At 41.5% G+C, this 17,417-nt stretch overlaps 1 protein-coding gene across 1 annotated transcript; it reads left to right on the top strand.

Moving 5' to 3' along the window:
- The first annotated feature begins 1,467 nt into the window (after positions 1-1,467).
- Positions 1,468-7,841, top strand: rhoub (ras homolog family member Ub). The gene is made up of 3 exons (XM_068584831.1): positions 1,468-1,827; positions 3,810-3,868; positions 5,716-7,841. Exons 1-3 carry the CDS (start codon positions 1,611-1,613, stop codon positions 6,169-6,171), a joined length of 732 nt encoding a protein of 243 aa, XP_068440932.1. The 5' UTR covers positions 1,468-1,610; the 3' UTR covers positions 6,172-7,841.
- The last annotated feature ends 9,576 nt before the right edge of the window (positions 7,842-17,417 follow it).

The following is a 17,417-nucleotide window of genomic DNA, read 5'->3' as shown; positions in this document are numbered from 1 at the left end:
AGTAGTGGTCCTGTAATGTAATGACCTCTGGCTTCCTGCAGCATTTGACTGTATACAAATACAAATGGCATTTCTTCAGCAGACAATGGAGGTAACAGTGACATTTCAAAGGTACTTGTGTTGTATCTATCCACACAGCCTGGCATTTACAAAATAGGTTAATTCTATGAAATCTGTCTTCTGAAACTAGTATATTTAAACAAAATCCATCCATCCATTTTCAGCTGCTTATCCGGGGTCGGGTTGCGGTGGCAGCGGGCCCAGCAGGCCGACCCAGGCTTCCCTCTCACCCGCAACATTTTCCAGCTCATTCTCAGGGGACCCCGAGGCGTTCCCAGGCCAGCCGCGAGCTATAATCCCTTCAGCGTGTTCTGGGTCTTCCCCGGGGCCTCTTCCCAGTTGGAAGGTTTAAACAAAATCTAGTCAAACTTATTAATCATTTTATTAAAACTTTCTCACTAAATTACGACGGCCAGATGCTTACGTTTTTTATGAATGCGGTGTGGAAGAAAGATCAGTCAGAATCAGCTCCATGAGTCATAGTTGTCCACCAATTGTTTTGTATTTTGTAAAGACACTTTTTCTGGTCTAGGTTTCTTAAATCATGCAAACGTGCCTGCAAGGCTAATCTAATGTAATGGTAAGATGTGGCATGTGCATTTACATGTTAGAAAAAATTTGAAGCTGTTGCTTTTGGTTTATAATATATGCTCACTGCCCTGAGAATTTTATGGATGGCACTTTCTACAACCAACCACAAGGAGGCGACACAAGTCAAGCCATTACTCATTTACTTCAGTCGTCTTCAGCTTTTCAAAGTGTCCAGTTTGTCCATTTTAGGACAAGGGACAAGGATAATTTCCGTCACTGATAGTTTGAAAAGTTACTCAACTAGAGTGACCTTTAAGTTTGTCTTTTTCTTTTACAAATGTTCCTTGATTGAGTTGGACGTTGGTCATTCTCCAGTAAGAAACAGTTTGAGGCCACTGGCTGTTCCTTCTCGGCTCTGGTGCTCGCTACAAATTAAGTGGGTCAGGTGTTTTAAAATTTCAGTACATCAAAAGTCATTTCCTAAAAGGACATTAAGGTTGACTTCCGCCTTTTCACTGGGTGAGGACAAGTCTGGACAAGTCTGGACATGCCCTCACAGGTTCAAACTTAATGATCTTATGGCTAGGTAGTTGACCAAAAAAAAATACTGTGAAGTATTAACTGATTAAAATCTAACAAATAGACGCAGTATATAAATTATTTTTCTCTTTTAATCTCCCACTATAGCACAGTACCAGCAACATCCAAATGTTACACTTTGATTGAATCCAGACTTCTCTTGTCGCCCTCAACCTGTCTGTCCGGCCCTCGCTGTTGGGCGGTGGAGTGGGCGGGATTACAAGAGGTACCGCCCCCCGCATTGTAAACTCAGGCTGTCGTGCTGATGCTGATCTGACACACTGGATTTGGCAGCGCGCAGGACAGGAGGAGACTTTTTTAAGAGTCCCGTTCGCGATTGTAAGCAGTTGGCAAATTCGTAGTAAAGAGGGTGTCCTGCTCTCATGGTGGGTCCTTCATCTTCCCGTCGAGGAGAGCGCGGTGAAGTGCAAGCTGATTGAATGGTACCCCTTGTCACCATGGATTACGGACGGACCATGGCCCCTCCGGTACCCCCGCACAATCCCACACAAACCCGGCCAGGGCAGGCGCAGGAGCGGCTGCTGAAGTGTGTCCTGCTGGGCGACGGAGCGGTGGGCAAAACCAGCCTGGTGGTCAGCTACACAACCAATGGCTACCCAACCAAATACGTCCCTACTGCATTTGATGACTTCTCAGGTAAACCCATGATATTGCTATTTCAGTTTTCTTATAATCTGCTTTAAGTATTAAGCGTTCTACAAGGAACAGCACCCCCATTCCTGGATCTGAGAGTAGTATAGACTCTGCTGGAGGTGCACAACAATTATATATGACTGTGTAACTGAAGTCTAGTAGAGATTGCTGTGTTAAGGTTAAAGGTAGGGTCCAATGAAGATACATTTTGTAGAATAAAACAGTGGTAAAATATTTTCCTCTTTAGAAATTACTTAATTAGTTTCCGCCTCCTTTATACTGAATTTGTCTTCAATTTTTCATGCTTTGCCGGCAGCAGTCCATTCTGGTATTTCTCCTGCTATTCCAATGTTATGATAGATGTGTTTCCTATTATTCACCTTCCATCAGTGCTAATGCAAACGAGTCATCCTCCCTGATGTAGCCAGGTTCCCATTTGGCACGGTTCCACTTTTCAAACTGTCTCACTTGTCCGAGGAAGCTTTGTTTATTGCAAAATAAGAGGACAGAACAAAATACTTCAAACTGGAAACTCGTTTCAAACTGATCAATGACAGCGTAAAAAAAAACAACCCCGGGGACCTATTGATCACCTTTATGATCGTGTCTCCAGACCGTCCCTCTTTTCATCAGAAACTCTGAAGACCTTATTTTGTTATGACTATCAGCTTGTATGGTCACAGCTGCACACAATAACATAAAGTGACCATATTGATAAATGATAAATCATACATTAACATATTTCAGGTTTATTTAGAAGTTACAAATTAATACTTGACAATTTGTCCTGAAAAAAATGTCATTTATCTTAATCATCAGACATTACACTGCTTAGCAGTAAAACTAACAACTTGGCCAACACGCATCCCACTCTCATAGAACACACACCGTCCTCAGATGAGCGCTGCTTTTACCCTCACATAGAGAGCAGAGCGTCAGAGAGCGTCTCTGGTTCAGTGGTTTTGGATTGCACTACTCTGCCTATTGTTGTCAGCCTTGACCCGCAAGCCCTCTCCTCTATACTGGAATGGGCACATCTGTTGCAGTGGCTCAGAGGCAGAGATTGTCTTACGCCTCGGCCTGACAGAGGGTGATTGTGCTGTTGGGGCCCTGAATGGTGATGTCATTTCTTGGTGCCCTGGAATCACAGCGTCCTCTTGAAAACTGACTTATGAGCAGTTACGCAATGCCACAGGTGGCAGAGACGCAGATAAGCGAGAGACTGGGAGCAGGGGCGATAAGAGACAGAGTTTTGATCCAGAAAATCAAAGGGAGTATCATATGTCAAGGATTAGGAAATTATTCCACAATGGCTGCTCCCTCTCACTTTCCTTTCATTCCCTCTCCGCCTGCTCTTTCTCCCTGCTTTTGTAATGGTATGATGCCTGTCCTACTTCATGAATAGTTCCAGCGAAGTCTTTGATCAGGGGGTATGACCGACCACACACTCCAGGCGTATCGTAAATGTTTCCATGTGCCTGCTGCTTTGCATTGTGCTCACTCTTCTGAAAATAATAAATGGCCCTATAATGAAACTGTAAGATGACTCATCCACTTTTCAAATCTGGAAATGAGGCCAATTGGAAGAGAGTCACCAAACAAACCCACAACCTTGGAATGGCCTCTGTTAAAACACAACAGAGAACAAAGCTCACAGAGTGGTCGGAGCGACAGTAAAGTGTTATGGTCTCAACAGTAACTGGCAGAGTGGGTGGGCGAGACGGAGCGGGCTGTCTACGAGCGGGAAGAGCTGAGCAGGGGGTCTTTGTGTTTTCAACTGGCTGGCTTTTGTTTATTCCAGAGCGTATTCTGCTGGCTAATGTGTGTGTGTGTGTATGTGTGTGTGTGTGTGTGTGTGTGTGTGTGTGTGTGTCTGTGTGTGCGCGTGTGTTTAGTGTCAGGTGGCGACCCTTTATTACACAGACGTAATGTCATGTTGACAGCTGTAACTTATTATCTCTGTCTGTCTGTTTCTGTGTCCACAGCTGTGGTTCAGGTGGATGGAAACCCGGTTCGACTACAGTTGTGTGACACTGCAGGACAGGTGAGTTTTGGTGACACACATTGCATTACATATTTGGGATCCTACGTATGCTCTGCATGACTCTCAACCTTTGCTACACCAAGATGTCACATTTTAGCCATGCTAGTGGCGGAGCTGGGTGGATGGTCGGCCGTCCACCACGAAATATCACAACTGTTGAAAAGATTCCCATGAAATTTTGTAAAGACATTCATGCGCTGCGGAGGATGAGGACATATGACTTTATACATTCACATTTTAGTTTTTAGTCAAATGTCTCCATGACGTTTGTTTTTTAAAGATATTTGGTACAGATGTTTTTGTTGGTGATCACTATATTTTACATTTAGTGGCCAGGTCAGAAATTTCTATATACAAAACTACTGACCCTCCCTTCAGCTCAGCAAACAAAAACATATTGAAAAAAATAATCCAATAGTTTTATTGCAGATCTCCTGTTTTTGTGGTCGACCCAGGTTGCCTTTACTTCACATATTTCAGATAGCTCATCTGTATTAAATTGGTAAAAATCCTAAGCTCTGCTGTCAAACTTTATATTGAATGAAAACAATAAAGCTCCATAGAATAAGTGGTGGTTCATTGACGGGGGGCTGAAGGAGAGGGAAACACCTGTAGGGTAGATTGGAGGTGATCGTGCCAAAAACACCTTAAATATATGTCTCTCCGTCTCTTTGGCGTTATGGACGACGTGGTGCAGCGCGCTTGCCAGACCAAAAGTTATTGACTCATTGTTATGTTGGTTCTTAAGGAAAAAATGGTTGTGAAAGAGGTTTTTTTTCCCTGGAGCATGGGTGGACGTTTCATAATCCAACTCTAAAGAACCTGCCCTCTGGGAGCAGCATATTTGACAATCATGAACACGCCGAGGGCACTGCCAGTTCTACAAACAATCAAAGACGATTTGTCTGTAAACGGGAACACGGTATTTGAACAATGCCTTGATACAACCTCACAGCATGCTGCAAGCTGCACACATTGTTCAAACTGTACACATACATGCACATGGACGCACACAAGCAGACAGGCAGGGGCAAATTAGTGGAGATATAAATCGGCAATATCTACTGTACTTATGCCATTTCATAAGAGCGGGAGAGAGAGAGAGAGAGAGAGAGAGAGAGAGAGAGAGAGAGAGAGAGAGAGAGAGAGAGAGAGAGAGAGAGAGAGAGAGAGAGAGAGAGAAAAATGATAACAGCTGCCGGCAAAGCTGATAAACAAAGTTGCTCCTTCCTCAGAGATGTTGATGTCTGTATGTTCTGCAGAATGGACCTACGTCATCAGATCAAAAAGCACAGCCAAAGCTTGTGTGGGAATTTCACAAGTTGATAAGTGTCCACTGGAGTTGTTGAGCTTTGGATGTTAGCTGTTTGACTATGTGTGCAGACTCGGTTGTGCTTTAAAGCCAGGAGGAGCCGACCGAGTATTGTTTAGGTGAAAAGGGATTAGGATATGTGTGTTGGAAAGGAGCGGGTTAAGTGAAAAAAGGTTTGTTTCAAGTTTCTGCCAACCTTAATCTGTGTACTCAAGGCTGTGAGGGACCCGTGTTAGTCAAAGCTGTGTGACTCCAAGTGTGACTTTTGGAGATTTACTGTAGATTCTATAGGTGACTTGGCAGGGCGTCACTACATGTATCAGCATAATATAAACTTTATTAAGACAGTTGTTTTATTCATTGAATATTAACACAATTCTCTTTCATGTTGCGAGAACATTGGTGTGGGGTCAGCCAGGGTGAGCATTGAAGGGAGATTAGTGATCACAAAGGTTAGCGTTCATGTGAATGTGTCTGATATTTATAAATCATGGGCATCGCCACATTGCTAACCATCTTTTTCTGTCTCCATTAGGATGAGTTTGACAAACTCCGCCACTTCTGCTACAGCCGGACCGACGCCTTGCTGCTCTGCTTCAGCGTGGTCAGCCCGGCATCCTTTCAAAACGTCTGGGAGAAGTGGGTCCCCGAAATCCGCCGCCGTTGCCCGCTCACACCCATCCTCCTTGTAGGCACGCAGTGCGACCTGCGGCAAGACGTCAAAGTGCTGATCGAGCTGGCGAGGCGGAGGGAGTGTCCAGTGCTGGAGGAAGACGCGAGGGCGCTATCAGAAAAAATTGGGGCCGTGACGTACGTTGAGTGCTCAGCACTGACACAAAAGAATCTGAAGGAGGTGTTTGATGCGGCCATCGCTGTTGGTCTGAGGCAGTTTGACAGGAGAGCGAGGCGGGAGAGAAAGGTCCGCAGCACAGCCGATAAGATGAGGATGCTCTCCAAGTCCTGGTGGAAGAAGTATGTGTGTGTCCAGTAGGGAGTGAGGAGACGCTGGGACTTATATTCAAACTGGGACTGCTGGCATGTTGGTGGGGACCGGATGTAAGAACTGCTTTTTCGTTCACCTGGATGACCTCAAGTGAGCCAGAATACCTTTAATTCAGTAGGGCATTAAGACAACAGAGGCAAAGTGTGCATACCGGAGCTGGAGAGTTTTTGCAGAAATCTTCTCTGTTGATGCCTAAAAGTCAGAGAGCATGAGGCGGTAAACATTGTCTGTCCCTCAGAGCCAGTCTGAACTGTTAAATATGACAGTGACCAGCATTCAACCAAAATAAATGGAGCTCATGAAGTTTAATGGCACACATCATACTGGACGTGTCGAAAGGAAACATAATCTGACTTGGAAGGGGAAGTGTCCAGATGGTGATGTCATGTACTCAAAGTGTCCTCCTCCTATGTGTCTGATTTGATGAGCTTCTTTAACAAAATATATTATTCCTTATGTTCTACACTGTAATTCCCTAACACTTTTACTTTTACATTTATTTCCCTAAAATCAGAACAGGAAGTTAATATAAACTTGCTTCAATTTCCAATCAAAGATGCAATAATACTACTGTTGAGAGCCAAAGCCAAATCATGCACCCTGTTTCCTAAATCAGAAGCAACTCCAGTAACCACACATTAAGTCTGGTCTGTAGCTGATTGCATTTATTTTCACTCATTATCTTTTAGAATACATTCAAATGCAAATGGGTATAAATTATTTTGAACTCTGATTTATTGTGGAGTGTTGTGGAGTCGTCTTGTGTAGGAATTTCACACTGCTAGTCAACGCCACAGTTAGAGGTCTGTAGGCTCCTTGCTAATACACACCTTCTACAGTAGATTGATGCCACCAAACATTAACAAAGGAAACCTACTGATGCCTATTTACGTTGTTTACCCAATCTATTCTAGATAACACATGCCTGCTATTCAGCTTTACCTGAACTTATAACAAAAACATCTTGTTCCTTTCAGAACTTTAATGTTACAAGATTGCAGCAATACGTTGTGTGGTGCCACTGGACATTGCACTTTTCATACAAACTCCAAACACACACTACTGAAGTCTTGTAATGCAATGGCCTTTGGAGCAGTGGTGTGGATTAGATCTAGAGCAGGTGAATGCATCTCTGGTGCTTGAGATGTAGGTTAACTCTGTCACTGAAACAGAAGTGTCTGTTCTGCATGTTCCCTGCACCATCCACCAGTTTGGATGATCATAGGGTCTTTCTTTGTCATTGCAGCCGTGGCCTTAAACAGATAATTATCCGTCTTCCTCAGTCAGTAAATTGGAGCGCTTTCGTCTTTTGAAATTATACAGTAAATGAGGTGAAATCACCAAAGAGACTGATTCTATGTTTGCTTCTTATTTTTCAGAAGCCTGTCATTCAGCTCTGTCTATTTATCTGTTTCTTCCGGGCCAATAACTGATTGCAGCAATACAGAGCAGATGTATGAAATATTGTATGTCATTATGTATGTTACATAGTAATCATTTATGATGTTTGTAATGTCATCAGGATAAATCTGCGTGTACATACATAAGTGACTCAGCCATTGACTGTGCTGTTCTTTAAATGGTACTTACAGTATGAGTGTTTCACTAAATGTCTGATTTTTGGCCGGAGAGCAGTTTGTTGAGCGGAATAAACGGAACAAAATAAAATGTGAAATATTTAACCTGTTTTCACTCTTGACTCTTCCATGGAGGTATGTTAACTCGACTGTCACACTGAAGAGAACATTATGTGATGATAAGAGTTGAGCAGAATGTGAAACACGTTTATTTTGACATGAGAATGAGGACATACATTCTGCCACTACAATAATATTAAGGCCCACACTCATTACCATTGTGGTCATTGTTAAAGATAACATATTCACCATATAATCCACTATCTAGCATGCACAGTATGTTTGTTGTCCTATTCTCTATGAGGAATTATTTTACCCTGCATAGAAATAGGCTCATATTATCCCATAATGGGATTATCAAAATGCCCTACACTTGATGGCCATGAGCTCAGACACAACATTGTTTAGATGGTGGACAACTGCTAAATGTGTATCGACATGAGTATTTTCTATACATAGTGTGTAGTGAATAAGTAAACAACGTCAGCCACAGCCAGTCTTTAAAATACCTGAAAGCTATATTTTTACAATGTTGGGAAAGAGTTAAATGTGACTTCAAAGATTTAGCCACAGAGGTTTTGTCAGCACCAAGACTTCTAACTATGCAGGATCAGATGATTATAATTGCCTGAAATAGGCTTTCCCTCCTATTCATAGCTATGTGTCTACACCACAGTGAACAACAATGGGCAGAGAAAGACCGTTAGCTCTTCTTTGGGAGTGCTAATGATAGGGGAGGCAGCTAAAAGAGTGCATATTGTCTGGCAGACTGCAGATGAGCATGTTGTCCAGCCTCAGAATGTGTACAGCTGAGCAAGAAGTGGTGCCAAGTGGTCTAATTATGATAATCAGGATGGCTCCGCTTTCCACCAATATTTTAGCAGGAAACTACTGTTATATCCAATGGCAGACATCCTGAGAAACTTCCTGTAATTTAGTACTGTGGTTTGTGGGTTTGACTGTAATATCTACCTGTCTGAAAGTTTTTGTCTTTGGTGGAAATATTCAGCTGTCAATCATGAAACTAACAGACAAAACACCAGTGGTGAAGTCTATAATCCTAGATCTCTTGAATTTCACAGTGAGAGCTGTGTGTCCGTGTGCGAGTGTCTCTGCTAACATAGACTACTAAATATAAACCTATATATCTAAAACTCAGAGAGCCTGTTTAGAGCAAAGTGTGGGGGTATTTGCAAGACCATGTAAATGTAAAACAAGTTAATGAGACTATGGATCTAACAACATATCCATTTCATGGCCATAGGACTACTTTTAGGCAACACTTGCCTGATGGCTTCCACTGTGGCTTCAGTCCAATAGAGCTGCTCAATTTCTCTCAATGTATTTTGGGGAATACTAATGTTTTTGTCCTGTAGCTTGAAGATATAGTTTTAAAAATATGACATATACAACCTGCATGTGTAATGTGCGTAATCGTAGAATCTAAACGCTTCTTCATGTAATTGAATCCCAGAAATTCCTGGAATTCTTACCGGAATGTTATGAGAAGCTTTGGCACTGGAGGCAAGTTGCTTTCAAATAAATGTTTGGGGAGATGGGTGGCCCAGTCAGCTGTAAAAAAATCAGATGATCATTGAACTTTTCAGTCCTGTAAACCTGATTCCTTACATAACTTCTGAGAATCATCTAGGTAACACGTGAACTCTGACTCCACATTGAAACAGCAGCTCTGTAATCAATTTTGATGTCTTGAAGTTGGTGAAAGATTTCTGAAGCACCGCCTTAGATAATTGCCAGCATAATGACTGGAGCTCAGCCTATGTGGGGGTGGGGCCGTGTGTGTGTGTGTGTGTGTGTGTGTGTGTGTGTGGGGGGGGGGGGGGGTACGAAGAGACATTAACAATGTCAATTAGGTCTGTGAGGTGGGAAGGGAACCAACCAATAGACTGTGGTCCACTTCGTAAATTGTCTGTAGGATTAACTGTTGCCCAAGCTCTTGTAATGCGATGCAATATGTCTGGGGCCCTGATTAAAAGACACTCACACTTAACCTTAACCAACGATTGAGTACAGTTCATTATTCTTGACAGAAATATGCTTTCAAAGTATGTTTAAGACCTCAGTCTCGCTCCTGTAAGAAGCTTCTCCAGGGCCCCGATCTCATGTTCTCATAATTCTATTAGTGTGGAGTTCTGTTCTTTTTGTGATTATGACACAGGTTAAGAGTTCTCAAACTTTGTTCAATAATGTACCCTCTTTGTAATATTTTTTTAGCCAAGAAATCCACACATATGCATGTGTGGACTCTGAAACGCATGGCAATCAGAGTCAGACAACAACTCATCCAGTGGAATGGTTGGCAGAGCCTTTGGTCTCAGCCACATCCCTCTTCCCCAGGCTCCTTCTTTGCCATTTTCATCCATCCATCCACCAGATTTTGCCCAAAAAATAATAAGAAAGAAATAAGAAAATAAGAAAGTCTTTACTCATCAGACATGAATACCTTTTCACTCTTAAATATGTATTATTTGTGTATTGTCTGACAGCAGTGTGCTACAGTGCAAGACAGTTAAAGGCACAGCAAAAAAATGGAGGTCAAACAAATTAATATAAAGTTTATATATATAAATAGAAATCAGCTGTTGAGTTAAAAGAGATTACTGGAGAGAGAAGTTAAGTTTGCACAGAGTTGATTTATGGATACAAATATTTTCGTCTAAGCTCTCTTTTCATTTCTTCTTTGGTCTAAAGCCACTAACCTGCTGTTCGCTAACCCTGTGGTTGCGGGAGTGGTCTGCCTGGCTTGCTACAGTATGGCGTTGCTCGCAGGATTATGTTTTAATAAGCTTATATAAACACCCCCCACAGTGTGGTCTCATTATGGGAAGCTAATTGAGTCGCTCTGTCCCGGGGTAAGTAGGGCCTCTTTGAACAGCTCAGTGTTTTGCTATGAAGAGGCCCATCTCTGCCTCCAGAACATCTGTCCTGTGGTCTGTGGAACATGTGTCTTTTCCTGAGGCAAACTGTTTGGACATGCACATATTTGTATCTTTGCACTTACACAAGTGCAGCCTATGTGTCTAAAGTTGTTTCAACTGTAGCCTCCAGGTTCCTTCAAATAAAATTGTCTCTATACCTTCATGCTCAAGCTAATTATTTGTAAATCACTTTAGCTATTTGTCAACGTGACACAGTTCTTTGTCCTTCTTCAATCTGGTGTTGGACGCTTAAGTTTCCTAGAATCTTGCTTGTGTTTTTAGTCCATCTGTATGGTTTTGTATTTCATTAAATTGTGCATGGTGAACCACATTTTAATAAAAGCTAATACATCTATTAGCTACCTAATCAATATTGATGTAAACCCAAGAATATTGCACAATCTGTATTTATGTTTAAACTAACATTCTGCTGTGGGGAATGTTGTTAGTTGTGCAGGCTTTGCAAATATTAGCTTGGTCATGTGGCACATGCATACGGCCTACAAGCCTTCCCTATGATGGATTTAGTTCAAACGCAATGTTATTGGCATCAGGCTATGCTATTAGTACTATAGGATGTCTATTGCTTATTTAGATATTGATAATCATACTTTATGATATTGAAATAGACTATAACATTAGACCTGAACATGATATCATGAGTGGTATAATGTATGGCATGCATAGTGCAGCGTTGTGTTTATGAGTTGGTATAATTTCTGGAAATCAAATAGACTAAACAAAATCTTAAAAGTCCTATTTGCAAACAACAGGTCAGGTTTCATGGACACAGTGAGGACCACTTCTGAAGATCCATTCCTATCAGTGGCGAGCATCTCAGTGTGATTCTACCTGCAAATAAGAAGAGAGTCATTGAAAATATTCCACCTGGTGGGAGGGTAGAGCCAGTCATCACCATCACAGTTGAGCAAGTTACTATTAGCGTGGTAACATGAAAGTGAACACGGCGACCATTATACCTGCTAAACGTGAGCATGCTGGCATTGTTATTGTGAAAATGTTAGCATTTAGCTCAAAGCAGCAGTCTGCATCAGTGCAGCCTTCCAAATTTAGTGTGGCTGCCTTGTTTAAGTCATACCTTAATCATATGTAGATGACAAGACTTTACTTTTGTTGTTGTTGTTGTCGTCCATGTTGTATGCAAATATAATGTCATTTTAAAAAGAAAACTTTGTGGTTACATTTGAAGTAAAGAAGAGCTTCTGAACAAAATGGAGGGTAATCCAAGTTACCATATGACCTACTGTAGTCTAGAGACATCCTCTATCCTCGCTCACACATATTCTCCAATGGACTTTAGTGAGGTTAACCAGTAAAGCCATTACATAAGTAAGCTCCATCCCCTTATTTATTACAACTTCAGATTTGACTTGTAAGGTTTTAGCATACAATAGTTTACATTAAAAACAAACCTGTGTCCTTGTCACATGTGCCCTTTAACAATATACTGTGGTTTGTAGGTTTGTAGTAAACATAGGAGAAGGTGACGTAATCTTACTTAGTTTATGGTTGAGCAAACAGCTGAAAAGATAATTAACCTGTTTTGAGAGGACAGAAGCGACTCGATATTTGTTCCTTATCAGCAGCACTGCTACACAATGGAAACTTCTCTTCATTGAAGATTGTAGTTAATAATTTATTTGAGTTATGTCTGAATTTTACATGTTTTCTTGAAGATTAGGCTGTAAACATTATAGATTTCTATTCTCTGGTGTTCTGACACTAACCAGATGCCATGTGTGTCTCAATAAAGAGAGCATCTGCCATCTCAAGTTGCCTGCACCGTACTTGGTTTCGGTGTTTATTGCCAAATTGTATCTGGAGCATGAAAAGTAGTCTTTCCCTGACTCTAGAATCTAATGTTGCTGATGAAACTGTAGCACATGAGTCGAGGCTTCAGGGCCTAATTCAATAAGGCTTGGATTTCCAAGAGGAACCACACTTAAGTTTTTCTTTCCTCTGTAGATCATATTCTCTGGTTTGAATGCAACTGTACGTCTGATGTCACTGAGAGCGATTATGATTGGCTCACTGCTGCAGCCCACTTGGTTGATGTTATCTGATTGGCCTCCAGAGACATACATTGTTCTCTGTGTTGAAACGGCTCATGGGTTTAGTGACCTCATTTACTCTGGGACATATGTGAATATTTTCTTACCCTTTCTTCCTTGTCTCGCTCTCTCCTTTACTCCCGTTTGTATCTCTTCATCATGTGCTTCCCCTTTCGTATCACTTGCTCTCTCTATCAGTTTACTTTGTTGGCGTTCCCTCATTCTCTGTTTGATTGCTGACAGACTGTGGTGCTTTGATCTCTCATATGGCACAGATAAGGATACCGTGTGCGTGTGTACGTGTGTACGTGTGTACGTGTGTACGTGTGTGTGTGTGTGTGTGTGTGTGTGTGTGTGTGTGTGTGTGTGCATGTGCGTGTGTGTCTGTGTCTTTGTTCTTGGATGCATATGCACACACATTTATGTCCTGTTTTTTCTGGCCTTGATGCCGTCCTTTGGTTTACCACTGTTTGGACTGCAAATCCAATAGCCTTCGGCTTGACTGATTTACACGGGACAAACACACCTCAGATAACATATGGATGACTCACTGGTTTGAATATTGATCACACACCCTGACTGAGTGTTTTCAAAAATCCATTCAACATTTGCAATTTTATTCTGAGAGTAAACCAATGCCAAGGAACTCAGTCCCCGGGTTTAGTGGTCACTGATAATGTCAGAGGTGGAAGCTGATTATTTATCCACCCCTATGACTCTTAGTGGCCTGACCAACTCAATAGGACTCAAAGGGCCAAAGTGTTCCTTTATGCAAAAAGGTTAAGAGATTGTTTTGTTTCACACATGCATAATTGAATGAGCTTGTGGTTGTCAATTCTAAAGAACAATTTGTGACTGTCCCTTTTAGAAAAATAGACATCATCAGTCGATTCAGCAAATTGATTAAGTGACAAAGTCATCTAGCGGCTGTAATCTAACTCTTGTCCACGCGGAGCAAAGGAGGAAATAGTGTGACATTATTCTGGAGCCACAGAGTCCGCAGATTGAGGAAGCCAGATCGATGGATGAGTCAACAAAACATTTGTATTTGACGTGGGAAACCATGTGAGAACAATCAGCATTATTTTCTTTATTTAAATTGTTTCATCCATGTTCCTTTAACTTTAAGTATGCAGTTTTAGCCATGCAATTTGCTCAAAGCACATCTTCACAAAGTTAGGATATATTTATTGTGATTGTAAAAAAACATACAACGAAATTATGTTGGCAACAGAAAGTTAGGACAGCAGTAATATAAAAAAAAACATGTATGACATGTATAAAAACCATGTATAAAAACAGGACATCCTAATTTAAAATGACATTTTTAAAATAAAAAATAAAAATACATAAGACATAAAACACATATTTTTGTTTTTAATTTGGAAGATTTTTTGGAAATATTTGTGGTTCAAACTAAGTTGTTTATTTATAGCATAGTACTAAATAGGGGTGTAAAGGATCCCCCCTTAATTACAAAGATGTGTGATCCGATCCATTGCACCACTTTAAATATAGGAGGTTTGGTGAAATAATATTTCTTTCCTCCAGTTTTCCTCACATCCTCATTTCATTTTCTGTTATTGAAGAGTTACACTTTGTTTCATGTTAATACATTTTAATAGATTGAATGCCTGAAGCAGGGACATGTTGCATTGCCTCATCATGTGTTTGAAACTGAACTGAAACAGTTTAAAATGAATAAGTGGATCAGTGTATTAAAGTGACCTCTTTCTCAGTTCTTGGCACTGGATCAACACATATGCTCTCCTGCTTACACTGAGGAGATACATATTGACGGGAAACAGAACCTTTCATGGCCAGGGACTCTCTGTTCTCCTCTCAGCATGTACTTACTGATGGACACATGAAATCTGGATCTGGATCTGTATAGAGGCTTTAGCGCTGCAAGCCCAGACCAAGCCAGCTGTTGGCAGTTACGAGGCCAGTTATGTAAGTGTGTCCCTCTCTCCCTATGAGACTCGGCTCCTCTCCTCATGCCACACTGTGCATGAAGCTCTTTATCGGTAACTAAGATAACACCTGCAGAAGCGCTCCACCTCCCTGCCTCTACAGTGAGCAATTTTACATCTCGCTGGAAAACAACAGTGTTCAACTTGTACCTCTGACATACTTTCAGTTCTTCACTGTTTTTCTTTTTTGCACATTTTATTACAAGTTCTTTGATTTGTGCTCCAATGAGCTTTCCCTCACCCTCTTTATCATCCTCACTCTTGGCAGTCGTTCTCTTGTGGTCTTTTGTTTCTTCCACACCCACACTCACTCCCGCTTTCACCCCTACCCGGCTCTCTTTCTTGCCCTTTAACCCACTTCTGAATGTCTGCATTCACTTTCCTAAACGAATACCAAAAACAATGACTTATTCTTTATGCCCTGATCAGCAGAATAACCTTCACCTTTTCCCTTTGCCCTCCCAGTCCCTTTCTTTTGTATCTTTTTTTAAGAATATGTGTTTCCATTCATCCTAAAATACTTCATAGTCCCTCTCTGTTGTCTTGTACTTCCTCAACACACTCTGCTATAAACCACAAGGGTATTTACCAGTCCATCCGCCATCACCACCACAAAGACTACAAACACACATGCACACACTCCTGAATCTGCCAGACCTAGTAGTCTTTCATCCCCAACAGTGAGCTCACACTGAGGCCATGTTTGTCCACTGAAGTCAAAAGCAGAGCTGCCCTCAATGATTGATTACTCAGTAATCCCTCAGTAACGACACAACTCTCATTGGAATCACCGTTGCAGCGTGTGCTCCAGCGTACATAAGGTAACAAGACAGATCACATAAATGGCCGAAATAGCCTGATGATCAACCCCCCCCCCCCCGCCCACACACACACACCCTTTTCACAAGAGGATATAAATGCTTCCATTTTTAGTGTTTAATTGCGGAAGCCATTACTGTGATCCACAAAAACACTGCGGCCCTAACTAGAGTCGAACTGTGAGCCGTGACCCTGCGACCTCAGCCCCCAGCTAGCTTTGAAACCTGAGAAAGCAGCCCTGACCTCTGACCTTTTGCCTCCCACCTCCCACGGTAAGAGGAGTCCCCTCTCTCTCCCCCTTCGGACAGGATGTGACCTATAAGAGGAGCTCTGTAGGAGGGCCTTGACCCCAGACACTGTCCAGACTTAGTGTCTGGACCAACCTGATCTGAGCAGACAACAAGATGCAAGAGGTTCAGATAAGTGTTAAAATAACAATTAGTATTTGTATTATCCCACACTGTATTTACTATCAATCACGTATCACTGCTGATCATCACTGATCATCACTCGGCTTCTCACTGGTTTTAAAAGACGACATCACATCACCCCAATCTTGGCTTCTCTTCACTGGGTCCCTGTTTGTTTTAGAATGAAATTAAAGATTTTACTGATCGCTTGTAAAGCACGTATGAGTCTGGCCTCAAAATATATAGAGGACATGTTGAGCCCTTATGACCAAGCTCACAGCCTCAGATCCTCAAGGCCCTTCTGGCTGTTTCAAAGTCGAGGCTGAAAACTAAAAGTGGACGTGTTTTTGCCATCAGGACCCCTCGACTTTGGAACGACCTGCCTGAGCAGATAAAGGCTTACATTCGCTATGTAACTATGTTATTGTAACATCGTTAAGAGTAGAAAGTGACTGATCTGAAATATCTGCAATGTACTACTAGTCAACTTAGACATGACGTTAACTGTGATTGATTACTGATTTCAAACAAGTGATTGCAGGTAGAGTTGTTTTTTTTAAACATAATTAAATGAATGGAAACAAATGGCTGGCTTGCATGGAGGAGAAATGCTTTAAGACATCTGGAAAAATGTTGTAATTTTTGGTTGAAATTATGTAAACTATTTTTCCAGCACTGATTCACTTAAGTGTGTATACCAGTACTGCTTTACAAAACACTAGAAGACATGTCTTCATGTAACATTTCTCCAGGTGCTTCTTCTTTTTCCTACAAACTTTTATTCTCTTTGTGTATTATAACATTAACTCACACCCTTTCATTATTGTTTTCTATGCTATTTAGTGTCCATTCTTCGCCCTTTCCGATCCACGAGTTGACATTCTGAATGTATGCAGTCACTTCCTGTAATGTTTATAAGAGCAATGAATCCACATCATCTATTTGCCTTTATCTCAGTATTTAACTGAGGCTTATCTTAGAGTGCACCACTGAAAGGTAGTCAAACTACCATCAAAGCTTCGCTATTTAATTCAGAAAACGGCTTTGATGCTTTTGACTGAGATGTTTTTGTCCAATTTCTTTTCAGTTTGGACCGTTAATTCTTTTCTTTGTTGGTTTGTAGAGCTTCAGCCAACAAAATATAAGTGAGTTGAGTCGCTAAGAACAGGGAGAGGGTTTGGACATGCTGGGATCGGGGTCATGACGTCTGGTGTGTGTCAGCAGCAAAGCTGCTTTCACAACCAGAAGAATGAGAACAAAGACTCAGGAGGCTGCAGGAGTTTACTGAGTCTAAATACTTACAGTTTAATAATATAATGTGTTGTTCTGTTAAATACCAAATGACCAGTTCAGTGGATCAGAATCTAATAAAATCATTCATGGT

The sequence above is a fragment of the Clinocottus analis genome, unplaced genomic scaffold (genome assembly GCF_023055335.1).
Source record: "Clinocottus analis isolate CAN_PGR_092001 unplaced genomic scaffold, fCliAna1.0.p SCAF_2, whole genome shotgun sequence".
In the NCBI taxonomy this organism is placed as follows: Eukaryota; Metazoa; Chordata; class Actinopteri; order Perciformes; family Cottidae; genus Clinocottus; species Clinocottus analis.
The sequence above is the reverse complement of the archived record's forward strand: the minus strand, read 5'-3'. Positions and strand labels throughout refer to the sequence as shown.

Bases quoted from the DNA above. Each gene is read 5' to 3' on its own strand.
- rhoub (XM_068584831.1), top strand. From the start codon at position 1,611: ATGGTACCCCTTGTCACCATGGATTACGGACGGACCATGGCCCCTCCG. The intron at 1,828-3,809 runs GTAAACCCATGA...CTGTGTCCACAG, and splicing joins TGCATTTGATGACTTCTCAG to CTGTGGTTCAGGTGGATGGA. The intron at 3,869-5,715 runs GTGAGTTTTGGT...TGTCTCCATTAG, and splicing joins TGTGTGACACTGCAGGACAG to GATGAGTTTGACAAACTCCG.